Raw genomic sequence first — 16,727 nt, 5'->3', positions numbered from 1 at the left:
AACACTTTTATTAAGGATCAGCAGCACGTGTGCATTAAAACAGCTGACTGAAATTAAAGTAGTTTTATATCAAATTAAATGCTCCTAAAACAAACTAAATGAAAAATAGTTTTCAATGACCATAACAAAAATACAGCAGTGCAAAATGCAAAAGAAAAGATGCTTTTAACTCAAAACAAGCTATCTCGATATAAACGATATTCCCTCCTTTTATATTGCGCCTGATTAAGTCTCAATATATTTGAAAATCTCGATATATTGCCCAGCCCTAGCCTAAAAACAAACTTTAAAGCTCCAACATGTGACCTTAGGAAACCACCGACTGAACTTGAGCAACAGAATTTAATACCTAACAAACTGAGTGAAAACTAAATGTTAAACCCAACTTAGAGCTTCTCAAAAACCATGATTTTAATACCAACATTACATTACTCTATACTCACACAGTAAATGTTTCTGCTGTATTAAGATTTAAGATATCAAAGTACATTGAACCTCTAAACTTTAAAAAGACTTTTCCCTCCAAAAAGCACCATGATCCCCCTTCATCTTTCTCTCTTCTGCCATGCAAATACACAAAAGCATAACCTGAGGCGTTAACATATTGGAATCTGAATTTGGATCTATTTTTGCTGTGTTGTGTACAGTCATCAATCAATTAGACTAGTTAATGAGGTACTATCCGCCTGTTTAGATGTCCTCCAACTCTTCGTCCCCCATATCTGTGTAGCTGAATATTTGCTCAACCTCTTCTGAAAACAAATGATCTTTGCTTTGCAATTGTTTCTAAGGCTAATATGTATAAAAAGAATGATTCAAACAGATGCAGATATTTATTCACCAACATGCTCACAAAGACATGATCAGCTCACTGAAACATTAACTCCATGAACTCTGAAGTCCTGCTGGTGAAGCAAAAAGACATCCGAACGCATCAATAAATGTGTAAGACATGCAACAGAAAAACACACAAAAAATGATTAATTATCAAAGTCCTATTAGTCACATTCATGCAGTCTTAAACTTGCTACCAGACCACGTCCTGTCAAACTGTCTTCGCTGCTTCTGTGGTCAGAATGATATTCTAAGGGCAGTCTGAAAGAAATGAGAGGCGGTGTACTGGGACCCCAGTGCGTTTGAAAACAATGGCCTTTACATGTGACACTTTCCTGGAAATGGTGAGTGTTTGAATGGATTTGTGTGTATGGTCTATTGCGCCGAGGAGAAATAAAGTGGTAAAAAGACACAAGTCCCACATGGTTGCTGCGCTTGACAAGTGACCCACTTAGACATAAACATACCCTCTCATTTCCATCAAAAACCTTCCCAACTCCCACTACCCGGCTTTTCTGCACGCACTTCACTCTGTCTCTCAGACTCAGGTCACTTCATACCTCTTCCCTTTATAGTTTTTACTTATCTTTCACTCTCTCTACTCTGGAGCTCCACAATGCCACATCAGATGACCCGACAGAGGTAGCCACTGCTCATAGGTACCTGTTTAGCAGTTCTGCATAGAAAATCTTCGCCAGGCCTTTGCTCTGAGTTGCCACCCATTAAAATCCTTTTAAATCCGTTTTATCTTTGTGTTTTAGAACATTTCAACTGCACAATCCCAAGGGAACTGCAAACTGGGGCTTTATTAAGTCAGGTGCGCTAATTACAGCCTGTACATCTAAAAAGCACCCAGTTAGTGTATGTATCGCTAATTTTTTTAAAAAGATTTGAAGAGGAATCTCCGCAATCAGCCCAATGCTGTATGACAGACATGAAATCATGATTAAAACTAGCAGCACTCAAAGAGCACAGACCTGGATCCTGAAACGTTACTTATTCCATTTCGGAGATTTCTTCAAAGTTGAATGAAAATCCATCCATTACTTGTTTCTACTTGTTTATTTTTCTTAGAGTGATCACTGAATATAAGCAACATAAAATGGTAATCTAGTAGAGAATATTTAGTTGAAAAATATACAACACACTAAATATCATGAATGAGGAGTAAAGCTCCCAGGTTGTAAAAAGGATTTAATTCAGATTAGGTGGGAGGTTCAGGTAATTTGTTTTTAATCAAGACTTTGGCTGACTTGAAATAATTTCACTCAAAACAACAGAGTTTTTACAGGCATAAAGTCCACAGCTCTCATGAAAGGTGTGGACTTCTGTCTGTATCACTGCCTGGTGAGAATTTCACTAACAGGAAATTGGTTTGTGAATCAGTTTTCAAACCATACCCAAACGTGTGTATGTACTTTATCATTTGTCTTCGGGGAGGGATGGACGCCGTCTTTACTTTTCATTGATGCACATGAAAGCTGCATTAACTAAATCTCATAACTGCTGCTTCCTCACAAGCAAAGAAATAAGAGTGTTTGTGGAGAGTTACGTTTTTAAGAAAACCTTCAGGTTTTAGGAGGCTTATAAACGAAGTTTAAAAGTTCTATTAAAAGTGCAGCTTTTGGTCTGAATGGGTTAACGGTGGCAATCCACACCAGCACCTCTCCTCCACACCGCTGTGATTCAGCCTTCTTTAATTTATTTCTCAGCAGCTGACACCTTGCACTTCTAGACACTCCAAGTAGGTTACAGCTCTGGGATACGGTGGAACGGGAGGATAATGGGCTCTTGGTAGCATTATGTTTAATTTTTCTAAAGTCTTTTGAGTTACTTACAGCTTCTTCATGATAAACATATTATATTCATTCATTTATCTATAGTGCTTAGTCCAATTAAGGGTTGTGGGGAAGCTGGAACCAAACCCAGCATTTAACAGGCGAGAGGCAGGGTACACAGTGGACAGGTCAGCAGTCCATCACAGGGCCAACAAAGAGAGAAAAACAACCATTCACACTCACACTCACTCCTGGGGAGAATTTAGAGTGACCAATTAACCCAACATACATCCAAACACACATACACATGCACTCACACACACCTTTTGGCCAATTCAACCCAAGTAATGATACTGCATCACAATTATGGCAAATTTTTTAATTGCTTAAACACAAATCATCTGAAAAGAATTCAGAGTTTAATATGTATTCAAATTATGTAGCCATTGTAATTTAATAATATATTTATATGAAAAGTCAAGTGACTCAAAACATGATTTCTTTGTTTGGGAGAAATCTCAGCCTTGTGTTGGCACAATAAGTAGACTATTTTTTGAGTATCACCAACAAATGCTCAATATTTCTTGACCAATCAGTCCTTTAATTGTAAAGAAAGTCTTTCAGCTTGAATAAAAGTGCTGGAACAACACTGACCTTAGAGCAAGACAGTACACGTTTTTATTAAGGCTGTCAAAAATAAATTAGTTACCACCGTTAACACGTTATGTAAAATAATTTGCGTTAAAATTTGTAACGCATTTGCAGCATCGACCATTTATGACGGCCAGACATGGAGACATCCTATTAATTAACATCCTACATATTAATGAGGTTTGCTAGTAAAACGGTTGTAAAGTCTACTAGTCATCAGGCAGCCACACACACATCTAGGAAGACAGATCAGGTTCTGATATCTTTTGAAGAGTGAAACTGCAAAACGAGATATATTTTTGAACGTCTTTCTTTTATGTAATATTGAACTGATTATTACAACTAAATTGATCATCTAATGTAAAAAAGCAAAGAGAAACCTGAGTGAGCATTGGCTTGCTCTTTCTGTAGATACAACGGTGGTCACAAATGATGATTAATTTGTAAGCTGTGATTAATCTGATTAAAAATTTTAATCATCCCTACTTTTTATTATTAAAACACACACACACACAAAAAACAAAATAAAAAACAAGTGATGTAAATCTAAGAGTTGAATTGGAAACAGGTAAACTATCACATCCATCAAGAGTGTTGCCGAAAACTGGCATGCCTCACTCCCTGAGGAACTAAGGTAAAGACTGCCAGACATGAGGGCACTAGATGAAGGTTTCTACTGAGGTTACAGGAATGAGTGATATACCGTACTAAAGCATAAAGTAACTGCTAAAAGCATCTACAGAGAGCAATAAAAATGGCTGTAGAGTTCCCAGGACAAATACTGGCATTTATGTTTTATTACAGCTGAGTGATCCTAAAACCAAACAAGCCAAACACTGACCTTACTCTGTATTTGCAACTATGGCCAACTTTCTTTCCTCTCAGATGTGCATTTAAACAACCATAACCTGAGGCATAAACAACTGGCATTCTGAGTTTGGATCCATTTTTGCTTCGTTGTGTATAATCATCAATCAATTAGACTCGATAATGAGGTGCTATTTGCCTGTTTAGATGTCCTCCAGCCTTTCGTCTCTTTCTGTGAAATTGAATTTTTGCCCTTGACCTTTCTTGTTGTACCTAACCCCTGCAAACAAATTATATCTTCTGTAATGGTTTATGAGCCCAGTACAAGCTAAACAAATGACACACACACAATTGTAGCATCTGTGGTAGATTCCTGGTAGGATTAGGTTTATTTTTTCTCAAGTCTTCTGAGATACTTATAGACTCTTGTAGACTTTTTTCCCTGAAGAATCAGACAGTGATTTATTCTCCAAGTCCCTTCATTTCTTACTCAAATGCAGTCTCTTTATACTGCGTTTCTTGTTAACCACTTCTGCATTCCTTGACACATTTGTTTCAGCACAACAGAGAAGGTGGTGTGTTGCGGGACCACAGTGCCTAACCATACAATGGTTTCTGCATGTGACAGTTTCCAAGAAACAAGTGTTTGAAAGCATTTTTGTGCATCTTGCATGGTACCAAGAAAAAAAAAAGTAGTTTAAAGATACCAGTCCCATGTGGTTGCTGTGCTCAACAACTGACCCACTTACACAAACATATGCTCATTTACATTGAAAACCTCCCCAACTCCCCCATCCAGCTTCTCTGCATGCTTCTCTCTTCTAGTTCTCAGGCTGATGACATTTCATACTAGGGAAGAGCATTTTAGGCAGTTTTTTTAGTCGACTAGTCAGTCCTTTCAAAAACAATTACACGCTTAGCCGTGACGTCATCAATAATGAAATAAAAAACACTATCTCCAAAAGAATATTGTTAAATGTGTAAAATGTTATTTGTATAATGTGTGTGTACACCATACATTAGTGTTTATCTTATATTTTTATTATTCTCCAAAATGGATGTTGGTATTGAAGGGAGACGCTGGTATTGAACATGGGCTGGCTGCATTGCCAGGTGCCCACAGGACCGTTCAGCATAACCAGTTATTTTCCTCATATTTCCGTCTGGTCTTTTTGCTCCTGAATGGCAACATTTCTTTGAGGGTTTAGTAACTGCGCTGCTCTAGTCTGTTGCCTCCACTATCGGTGAAAAGAGCTGTTAAAACTTTGCTGCTTCTCCTCCAAACCGAGGTCGAGAGGTGAAGTGATTACTCCTGGGTGAAGCTGCAGCTACCCTTCAGGGTTAGCTCACTTCACTTTACCAAGCAGTGGTGAAGCAGACACAGGACACCACTGGAACTAGAACAGCTGTGTGGTATTTACTGATACATATTCACCACTAAATGGACAGTTTATCACAGGTAACTTTCTCTGCTCCTACTGCCCCACACTTTAACTCAGACCTGCTTGTGCATCAGAACAGCTGATATGATGTAAGTCTCTCCCTTCCCACCTCCCCCCATCAAGCTCAACCTTAAAAGGGAGCGGGCTGTTTTTTTTTTTTTTTAAAACAGCACCATAAACAGCTTCCACTCTCATGCACATTGACGCATAACACTAATCCAAACATTAAACAGTAGGCTTTTAAAAGAAGCCGTCAACTTAGTGCGCCACTACAATTAATCGCTTAGACAGTTAGTCATGCACATCCCTATTTCATACCTCTTTCCTTGACATTTTCCACCCATTTGACTGATGAACTGCACACCTTGCAGCTCCTCTCCTCCAAATGATCAGACAAGACTGAACTACAGCACTCAAAGCACATTAATTAGTTTCTTCGATGCATTGTGATGAAGAAAGATTTTATGTTGATTTAGACTCTACTGATGTTAAGAAGGAAATTGTATAAGTGAAGTGTCCTAACAGTCTTAGGGATGTCAATAACTTTAAATAAAAAAAAAAAAAATCCAATAGTTCATGCAGCTATCATTTCAGTATGTCCGTCTTGTAACAAACAAGGTTTGGGTCTGGCAGTGTGAGATTTTATGCTAATGGACAGCAAACATAAAAAAAGCAAAACCAAAGACACCACTATCAAAAGTTCTTTATGGAGCACATTCAGTAAACGTAAATGAGGGCCAATGCAACATCTGCCAGGTTATGCTAGCACACCACGAGTCTGCCATGGTGATACACAGTCGTTTGAAAGCGAAGCATCCAAGAGAAGGTCCATCAATGCTTACTAAAAATGGATGATGAAAGTTCTTGTCTGGTGATCTGGTGACATCTTTTTGGTTATTGGGAGAATAGTTTAACTATTTTTAGCAATTTGAACAGCATTTTTGTCATCCCTAAACAGCATGAACAAGATGGCCTAGCAACACAACCAACTGGTGGCACTAAAATATTTAGTAAATAACAGACACAATAAACTACATTATAGGCTTCCACCAAGGGGAGGATGTTAAAACACTGTTGTAGCTGTTGCTAACCTGAGGACCACCAGGCTGGGGTGCAACAGTACATCAATAAATCAACTAAATGATCAATCTGAAAGCCTTGATCCAGATTGAAAATATTGATCAAACATTGATGCAGTAATCATTTTAGGATGTGCCTAAGAGAACACATGTGGAGCTGTTTAACAACAGAAATGTCTTCTCGTATTTGATGTGGTAAATTTTAGTAAGAATGAAGTGATTTTGTTAAACCAGCATTTGATGTTGTCTCATTACAATCCTTGGCAAATCATAAGGTGGCTGAATTCGTGATAGACACACACTGAATCGTTAGCCATAGAATCAATATTGTATGGTGATCAAACTTGGGATTTACACCCCTGTCGTCAAGCAAGCTATCTTACAGCTTCCACTAAAAATGGAAAAGGTGAAGTAAATTACAAACCACTTTAAATTCTATTACCAAGGATTTGTATCCATCTGTTATCCGAGAACCAGGACGCCTTATCTTTCTTTAATTTTACCGACACACTGCTCCCCACACTCAATAACAAAGACTGAACTGAAGTCACGGAAACATTTAAGATAGCTGGTTGCATGACTAACATGGGATGCTACTACAATGCCACAGAATCTTATCACAGTGTAAAGGAACACTTTACCAAACATGACTGGCAGGTAAGGTCATGTGTTCCAGACTAAAGCAACAAATACATGTTTCTATTGCTCGTAGCAGATTAGAGGGAGATGTTATTAGAAATCTGTTTTTTGTTTAGTCATTATGGATCACTACAAACATTATGCTTTGGAGATACCCAGTATTCACATGGAGAGGAAAAAAAAATCATAAAAAAAAGATGCATCAGTCATTTTGTCATCACATTGCAGCCCTTGTAATTGAATCACAGCTCAAGTTTCCCATTTCAGAGTGAAAACTACTTTGTTCTGAGCCTACATCTGCCACCTAAAAACCCTAAAAAATGTGCTGTATCTCTGCATTTAGGAACATTCTGATTGCTTAAACTCAGCACTGTGACTGCCAATTAGTGTTTTATTAAAGTCAGGTGTGCCAGAACAGCCTCTGCTAAGCCTCTACGTGTTAACAGCAAGTAAACATCAGATGGAATATGAGAGCACCATTTATTGTATGCCTTCTCCATCCCCCCCAGGACAAAAAACCTTAAATAATTCACCGTAACTGCTCAAATACCACCTGGTCAAAAACTTTTGACTGGCAGCACTACTCAAAAACAGCTTTCATTTTCTTCCACATATGGAAGGTTTGAGAGCACAGTCTATAAAGAAAGTCTCTTTGGAATTTCTTCAGGTGTGTGTACAGCAGAGTATCTTCAGGTTTCAGAAAGCAGCATTTAAGACTTTTTATGAGCCCTTTTAAAGAAACCCAGCTGTGATGTTTGTACCTAAAAAACAATAAAACTGATAAAGCCACCAAAACCACAAACAAGCAGGGGGAAACAAAAGAGCATATTAAGGCATTAATTCGATCTGTATTGCCACATTGTCTTTTACTTTTTTTTACTTACCCCTCTCTGCTCATCCAATAAATGGAAATAGTGTATAATTGGGAGGAGGGGAATAATCTGTCATTTTTATTAGTCATTTTTCCTGGAGCTGGCTCAGAGGCATCTGGTGATTAACCTCTAGATGTCCTCCATTAAATAAATCCAGACAATAATTGGAACAAGGTGTACTTCTACACCATCGATGAACCACCAGCAATCAGCCTTCGGAGGGAACGTTTCAGACTACAAATCCTAATTAGAAAATAATGGCCTTCAAGTACAAAAAAAAGGTTCTGTCAGGACACCCTCGCCTTTTCTTTCAGGAATAGTTTCTATTCTTTTCTCTTCAGTGCAGTGACAATGCCTCAAAAGTGCTATTCTTATCATTTATCCTTCTTGCTCTTAATCTTTAGATGAGATATTTGGACATATGGCAATGTCATATTTGTTTTCCCTCTTCCTTTTATACCCACCTTCATCAATTCATCCATCATGTCTCCATGGCTGCCACTATGCGCACCTGACCTTTTTCTATATAGGGATAATACTCTGGCCAAGTCCGTTGTCATAACCCCCTCTTCTGTCCATGGCCCTGTCCCTCCCTCAACGCCTCTCTACACCGAGTGTGATAATACAGACCTAATCCTTCTCTTCTCTCAATCCCTCTGTGGAATGAAAGAAAGGATATAAGCACATTACAAATCTCATTACTAGGCTTTAGGTATGCCTCTGTGGGTGAATGTGCGGCATACAACTGCCTCATCAGCTGCATACAGTAGAAAAGTGGGGGTGTATATACAAAGGCCATCTACAAAGTGCCTGTTTAGTATGTTACACATCCATGCCAGTTTGTGTGTTTACTTTATTCCTGTTTGCTTTCCTGCAAGAACCTAGATGGGCAACAACAGCTTTCAACAAAATATTTGCATAAGCAACACAAGTGGTGTGTAAGGACAGAGAAACACACACTCATATGCAGACACAACAACGCTGCAGATTATTCTGTCTTATTCTACTCCACTGTGTTCCACTGAGCACGATTTTTAGATGTCAGATCTCATTAGTTATGCCTGATTATAATTCATATTATTCACATCATTTTGTTGCAAATTCATGTTTACAGGGCATGCAGGGGTGCTTGGTGAGGGAGAGCAGGGTGCTGATGAACATGTCAGATTGATACAGCTGACTATTTGTTGCTGTCAAAAGGGGCAGATGCTTGAATTCATGGCAGGTTGCACCACTAATAAAAAAACACAAGACAGCAGCAGGAAAGGAAAACTAACCTAAATAACCCTGTTGTTGCAGCATTATATTAGGGGGAGCCCCCCCGCCCAGTGGCAACCCCCACCCTCACAAGAAGGTCAAGATGATTTTATCCTCTCCTCTCTATATCACACACAGTGATACACCTCAGTGCCAAAAACCTAGGGGAAACGCTGAGCTGGTAAGAGGGAAAAGAAAACTTTACAGACTAAGTAGCTCATCAAAGAGCACAGCGTGGTCATTGGCCTTTCCTGCAAGACTACAGAGCTGTTGGTGCAGAGCAGGGCAGGAGGGGGAGAACTTTTGCCTCCACAAACAATGAGCTGTGCTCACAGCTCAGCAGAGCACTCTGGACTAAAACCCTTTTCCTCCCAGAGTGCCAAACTGAGTCATTCAGGAAGGCCTTTCTGCCTACAGCTATCAGACTGCTCGACAGCCCATTTGTCATTTGGTGAGCGCTTTTTATCCAAAGTGCCCTGTGGATCCACAAGTGTTTACATTTTTAGCTTTGGTGCCCATTGGAAAGTGAAGCCCCTTGCTATTGTAGAGCTTGGCTATATTAGTCCAAATATAGGAAATTCAATTGAGATGATACACTGTGCCACTATTAGTGCAACAGTCTAATGACAATGTCTTTTAACCCAACACTCTTCCTCCTTCTCACAGTTTTAATGAGGGCTGCACAACATGAGGAAACATATGACTTGCAGATACATAAACAAATATTTCAATATTCGGTGCTGATCTCAGGTGTATGATGAGGGCTGGATTCAACTTGTACACCTGTGTATGCTAATTAGCGGCAAAACATGCACAAAAGCTGAACTTCTTATTGGAGCACAACCCTCAGTAATGCATCTGTGCTTGTATTATTTCAAATCAAAGTGTTTTTGTTATATAGACATGACAATAATGATGCATTTTCAAATATATGATCGTAGATCTACTTTAATTATTGAAAGATTAAAAGGAGGACTTGTTAACAAATGGGCCTAAACTAAAACTACAGAGACATATAATTATTTCATTACTTAGGTTTCTAGACCGATTATTTAATAGATAATGTTGTGGTAAAAAAAAAAAAAGTATCCTGAGGAGTAAATGTATGGCAGAGGATGAACTACACATTGTGACCAGAAAGCATATCATCACATACCCATGGTGACAGGAGGGACCACAGGATCCGTGGAGGAGGGTTTTGCCTTGACTGGGATGGGTGTGGTCGGTCCATTCACCATTACATGACCTGAATACCAGAGCAATGACAGAGAACACAGGTTACGCCAACATACTTTAAAAGAAAAAGTTAACTGTTATAAAATGCAGAATCTGGGCCATTTTAAATTATGATTCCTCTTTGCATACTAATCCATGTCCAAGTCAAAGATATTTCATACATTAAATGTTGAAGATTCTTTTTTTAGCACCCAAGGCTTGCTGGAAGACATTTTATTTGTAAGATTTATCTAAGATTTCGTCCTCCCCTCTTGCATAAACTAATCCCTCATCCCAAAGTATCAACAACTCTTCAAAGCTAAGTTATTACATCTTCCATCTCTGAAGCCACAAAAGCAATCATGAAGTGACGGCTCTGTTTCAGATGTTATTGACCTTAAACTTCTGCTTACACCTGGTTTTATGCTGCAATATAACATTTTAAACTGATAACAGTGAATTTACAATCAAATATGAAAGTGTAAGAAAACATATGACGTTATTGTTTGATCCTTTAGTTTACAAACTGACCGAGGTAGTGCAGGAGTTTCTGGGCTCGGTTCTGAGTGGGTTTGAGGTTGAACAGTTCCGGGTTTTCATCAATGAACTGGGTGTCCACGGTGGAGTGCAGGAACTGATTGTTGGAAAAAACATTCTGGAGGAACGGGATGTTTGTCTACAGAGAGAAGAGCAAACAAGAACAAGAGACTTCATTTAGTTTTCTTTACAAGCCCTTTGTAAGAGATGTTTATTTAAAAAAATTCTTAAACTGTTAAATCTAAACACACCAAGCAAATCATTTAGATCAGAGTCATATTCTGCACTTCTACCAGATGAAAGAAACTGGATTTATTTGACAAAACGTCTTTACTGAGACTGACATTAAAGCATACAAAGCGCTTTGAACCTACACAATGAAAATAACCTCTCAAACAACGAACTTACATGCAAACCGTCTCAGTCTCAACAAATATTGTGCACAACAGAGAACACAGAGCAAATCAGCTGCTGAAAGTAATTATATTTCATTTCTAGTTAGTAGTTCGCTCTCCGAGAAGGAGTTATACCAATTAAAGAGAGGGAGAATGAATAAATGGGTGAAGCAGAATAGAGAGAGAGTAAAGATTTGTAATAGTTAATTTCATTACTTGCTTTGTTGCCGATACACCTCCCCTCCCTCCCACTGTTATAAGTTGTCTCAACAATGTGTTACGAATGCAATTAATTACTGTTAGTGGTGACAAGTGGGAAGCAAAGTGACAGAAAATAGCAGGTGAGAGATTAGAAAGAAAAAAAAAAAAAAACACAGAATCTGCTCTTATGTTTTTGAGTAGCTTTAAACCTGTTTATTACAGCAAAATGTCACCATGGAAGGGGTCAGGGTAGAAAAAGTGTCTGTATACATGACTTGATGTTGGAGTCTTAAGCAACGTTTGAAAAGAAAGAAAACCCTTTCACTCACACACCAAGAGAGAAACTACATCCCAGAGGACTAGCTGGATGGTGGATAAAAACCAGCAACTAATTTCAGAAAGTTTCTCTACTGCTACAGAGTTAATGGATGGTTTTCTCTGTCACAAACACACAGATACACCTTGGTGGACAAAAAATAAATAAATAAATACTGGACAGTTTTTACAATTATAATTTAGGTGTTTAGCTGGCAGTCAAACCCAAGCTGACCTGAAATTACTGCACCAGTCATTCAGGAATCCCATAAATGGTAGAAGTAGGCTGGGAAATACACAAGCCACACAGACCTCATTACACTACCAATACTGAGAGAGGGGGGTGTGGAGATATGTGTGGGAAAAATAAGCATATGCCACTCATGTCAATAAATTGTACATTTGCAATTAAAGGCAAGTTAATAAAATCAGTAAGTCATTACACTGCATTTCTTCATATATTAACCATGCTTTAATTAGACATGGTAACAGGATTTACGTGATGCAGATTTGTATCAGGAACATGCCTTCCCTCTGAAGTCCATCTCCATCAGCATAAATCTAGATAAACACTGGTTTCCCTTGTTAAAGCTTGTACATTACACTTAGGTGAGAATGATTCACTGACTTGGACTGTCAACAGAAACAGTTTGAAATAAAAAGCTTTGACAAGAACTCAAAGTTACACAGAGCATCACCCTGCACACCTTTCATCAACCCAACAGTCCACACATCCAAAAATGTTGACGCTGCAAATCTATCACATTTGATTCGCTGATCATGGGCACCACAACACAGCCTTAACACTACATGGATCTGCTTCAAACTGACTATGTGCTATTGTTGCACATACAAAGGGACAGTATGTGCAAGAATAGCCAGATACAGGAGGATTTTCTTTTCCAGTCTGTATTTGGGGCATTTATTTGATCACCTACAAGAGAAGTCTAACAGAGCCCCAGAGTTCTTACATAAATTTTGTTAATATCTAAATGGTTAATTGGACACTCTAAATTCTCCGTAGGAGTGAGTGTGTGTGTGAATGGTTGTTTGTCTCTATCTGTGTTGGCCCTGCGACAGACTGGTGACCTGTCCAGGGTGTACCCTGCCTCTCACCTGTTAAAATGCTGGGATAGGCTCCAGCTCACCCGCGACCCGAAATGGAATAAGCGGTCAAGATAATGGATGGAATATCTAAATGAAATGGAGGGAAAACCCTAAATGTCTTGCTAGATAATCATATTCCCAGCAAGGGATGAGAAGTTTTCATTTCTGGGATACTGTATATGGGCATAAACACAAAATGAGACTATATTCTCAGCCAGTTGCCACAGAGCAGGAGGGGGAAAAAGGAGAAAAAGAAAGCTGTGTATGTGTGTGTGTATATATATATATATATATATATATATATATATATATACACACGTATATATAAAAGCCCACTGCTGCATCTGAACTGACTTCAAAAACCCATGGCCATTTTCTTTTGCATTTATAGTATATGTCTGCAATAACTTAATATGATACACTGCTGCCTCACATACATGTCTCCAAGCAGCTGTGTGAAATAGTTTGCAGTGCATTTCCACTGGAACAAAATATAAGGTTTTACTTCAGGACAAAAGAAAAGAAGCCATAGCGGAGCAGCACTTATATTAGACAGAAATTGAAGAAATTAGGGAATATGAAATCAGTTTTTTTTTCTCTCAATACCGGAGATTCTTCTTCCAATTTCAGCAGGCTAAAAGAAATCTTTCCTCTAATGATCCTTTTAGTCATTAACTTCTGTCATTTGGTAACTTGTGTTTTTGATCTGCTATTTGAAAAGTGGCAGATCCCTTTGCGAGTGCTTTTCATTTAACAGGGATGAAGTGCTCATTTTCTTTTAGGGATCAGTGGGTGGTGGTCTTCTAGTCCTTCAAACAGGCTAATTTGAATTTAGATGGCCCTTACTCTCCTAAAGAAAAGGGACATCTTTTCCCTCCAAAACAGAAGTGATTTGTGGTGAGATGACATGTTTGCACTGAAACCTAATAACTAGTGTTTGACTGTAAACATTTTGAACTACACCAGAAAAACAATACTGTCAAATATTAACAACAACAACAAAAAAAAAGTATTTGCTGCTTTGTAGGAGTACCTGAGGGCATGTTTATGTTTCACCTGTGTAAGTTTGAAATTTCAGAAATTTCTCTTTGATGTCCTTTTCATCTATAATTTATATCTGTAAACAAACTTAATGAGCATGGGGGGGGGGGGGGCAATCAAAAGATATAAATAAAATAGGACTGTGGTAAGGCAGAGACATTGGATGAGAGACAAAACAGTCGTTCTTCATTAAAGACTTAGAAATAATGGAAAAGGAGAATTGAGACACTATTAATACATGGAGGTTTGTGCTTTTCCCCTGCTGTATCAGATCAATGTGTTCATTAGCAGGCTGCTCTGTCTGCCTTTGGCGATCACACAAACTAACACACACACAACACCATCCCTTCACCGTTTTGCGTTTCCCTTAATGATCTGCAAAACACACATTTTGATTCTCCTTTCCTGTCACTCAGTATCTCTTGTTATTTTTCCATCAGTCTTTATGCTGCTCTCAGTCATGTCACACAAACACTCCAAGGGCCTTCTCTGATTTGGATGCCATGACACAAGCACTTGGCTACAGCTCTAAGAGCTTCGCTCGCAGCATGCAAAACACATAGGCACACTTTTTTTTTTCATATTATGAACTGAAGCACAGACACACATGCATTCAATAGGTCTTACATAGTTTTTCATGAGGAGCTGAAAACATCCAGATGTTTGTTAATGCTTGCACAGGCCCTCGCTGTCAAACACTTGCAGACAATACCCAAAAAGGAACAATTTTTACATAGCCTCAGAAATCACTGCCTCATGGTGGCGCAAGCTCGTAAACTTTAGGTAACTTTCTTTTTCTTTTACAAAGCCGCCCAAAAAATAAAACATAAACAAATAACGCCACCTGGTAGTTTCCTTCCACACTTTTGTCCTCACAGGACTGTTCATCACCAAGGTCTGCTTTATTGCCACTTTGCTTACAGCTGGTCGTTATCACTCTTGTTGCAATCAGCTTTACTGGTGACTGCTAATGCAACGCTGTGAGCGAAATACTGATATCCTGGTGTGTTGACTCAACTGCAAATATCAACAATTATTCCACCATAGTGGATGCTAGTTTCAGTATTCTACATATAATTTACTGAAAATAGTCTTACAAAAAATATTCAAGCAGACAGCAGCACTTCTTTGGAATAATTTGTTTCCAAAGGTTATCCAAAAGTCCAAAATGTGAATATAAACAGAATTTACATCTGATACTAAAATGCAGTCTGGATATCTCGAAGATGAAAAAACACATTGCTTGGTATTTTATGTCTGCTTGTCTTGTCAGTCTGTCTGCACTGGAAGTGGATGTCATCTTTCATAGCAGCTGCAAAGATAGCATGATGAGAGAGGGGAAAAGGCAGGTGTTACCATGCTGCTGTCCAGACAGCTGCTTATTTATGTAACATTAATATATAAAAGGTCAGAAATAGAACAGGATAAAAGAGACAAAGGATCTTGTTTATAACTTCTATATATAAAATAGGGTTCTTATATTTAAAATAGGGTAAAGGTAGCTTTGCAGATTGAATGAACTTCACATCTATGTTTCTCCTAATCAAGATATAAAATAATGTTTTCCAAAGCTGCACACATCCTACAGGTTTACCCTTGCTATGACCGAATCAATATGAACATGTTAAACGTTTCACATTCAGGCTTGAAGCCCACTAACGCATTTTTCATCTGAAAATAATCTGGCAAAACAACATGTTCTGTGGTGCAATTCAAGGTCAAGGCCTCAGTCAAATTATGTCAATGTACAGCTGGGCCACAGCTTTCTGTAAAAGCAAAAGGTGGAGTGGGAGTAAACAGTAGAAGGAATGCTCGAGATCCAACACAGCAGCCAATAAACTTTCAACAGGAATATCGGCTGCCTCTGGCTTTCCAGTCCACCATGCTGAGTAAAGATATTGCTTCTTTTGTAAAGGTACCAAAAGATAGATTACAACAATCATTTATGTCCATTACATATGGTTAGAAACGGATCTGATAAACTTGACATGTTTTATACATGTAGCCAGTATGACTATAAATTCCAGGCTGTGATGTGCTGCTTTTTCTGTGCTACATCCCCTTTGGTACTGTCATGATAACAGCTGGATGACGGATCATACAAACAATGCCCCTGCTGAACAAATCAATTAGATTTTCATTAGTGTTGGAATCCAGAGCTGGCCCTTGGCAGAGGCCACATAGGCGGCTGCCTAGGGCACTACACGCTGGAGGGGGGATGCTGCTTAGAGACGTAAAGAAGGAGAAAAAAGAAAAAAACAGCCGACTGGCAAGCTTCCTTTGTGCTCTCTCTTGGAAATAAAGAAGAAAATATTAGCAATACCCACCACCCTTCGTTGTCTCATTGTTTGATTGACCTGGCTCCATGTGCTACAAGAGAGGCGGGGGGACTAGTTATAGTAGGGCTCATCCTAGATGGAGGTTAATATTGACAGACAACAACTCATCCAAGCGCTCAGGAATTGCTTTCAGAAAGTTTAGAAAAGAAAACTGGAAGAAAAGACGTTCTAGTATTGAGGTATGTGGTTTTATCCAACATTAAAAATGACGTTTAATT

The 16,727-nt window shown here is 38.7% G+C and overlaps 1 protein-coding gene across 2 annotated transcripts in view; it reads right to left on the bottom strand.

Moving 5' to 3' along the window:
* pcxb (pyruvate carboxylase b) overlaps positions 1-16,727 on the bottom strand; it is a 312,844-nt gene that overhangs the window by 59,276 nt on the left and 236,841 nt on the right. For both annotated transcript variants that reach the window (XM_041985524.1, XM_041985525.1), the window contains exons 13-14: positions 11,106-11,250; positions 10,516-10,605 (exon numbers count right to left, since the gene is read on the bottom strand). In XM_041985524.1, coding sequence (XP_041841458.1) covers positions 10,516-10,605; positions 11,106-11,250 — 235 coding nt within the window. The remainder of the gene's footprint in view (positions 1-10,515; positions 10,606-11,105; positions 11,251-16,727) is intronic.

The sequence above is a fragment of the Melanotaenia boesemani genome, chromosome 5 (genome assembly GCF_017639745.1).
Source record: "Melanotaenia boesemani isolate fMelBoe1 chromosome 5, fMelBoe1.pri, whole genome shotgun sequence".
Taxonomy (NCBI): Eukaryota; Metazoa; Chordata; class Actinopteri; order Atheriniformes; family Melanotaeniidae; genus Melanotaenia; species Melanotaenia boesemani.
This window is presented reverse-complemented; position numbering and strand designations above follow the sequence as displayed.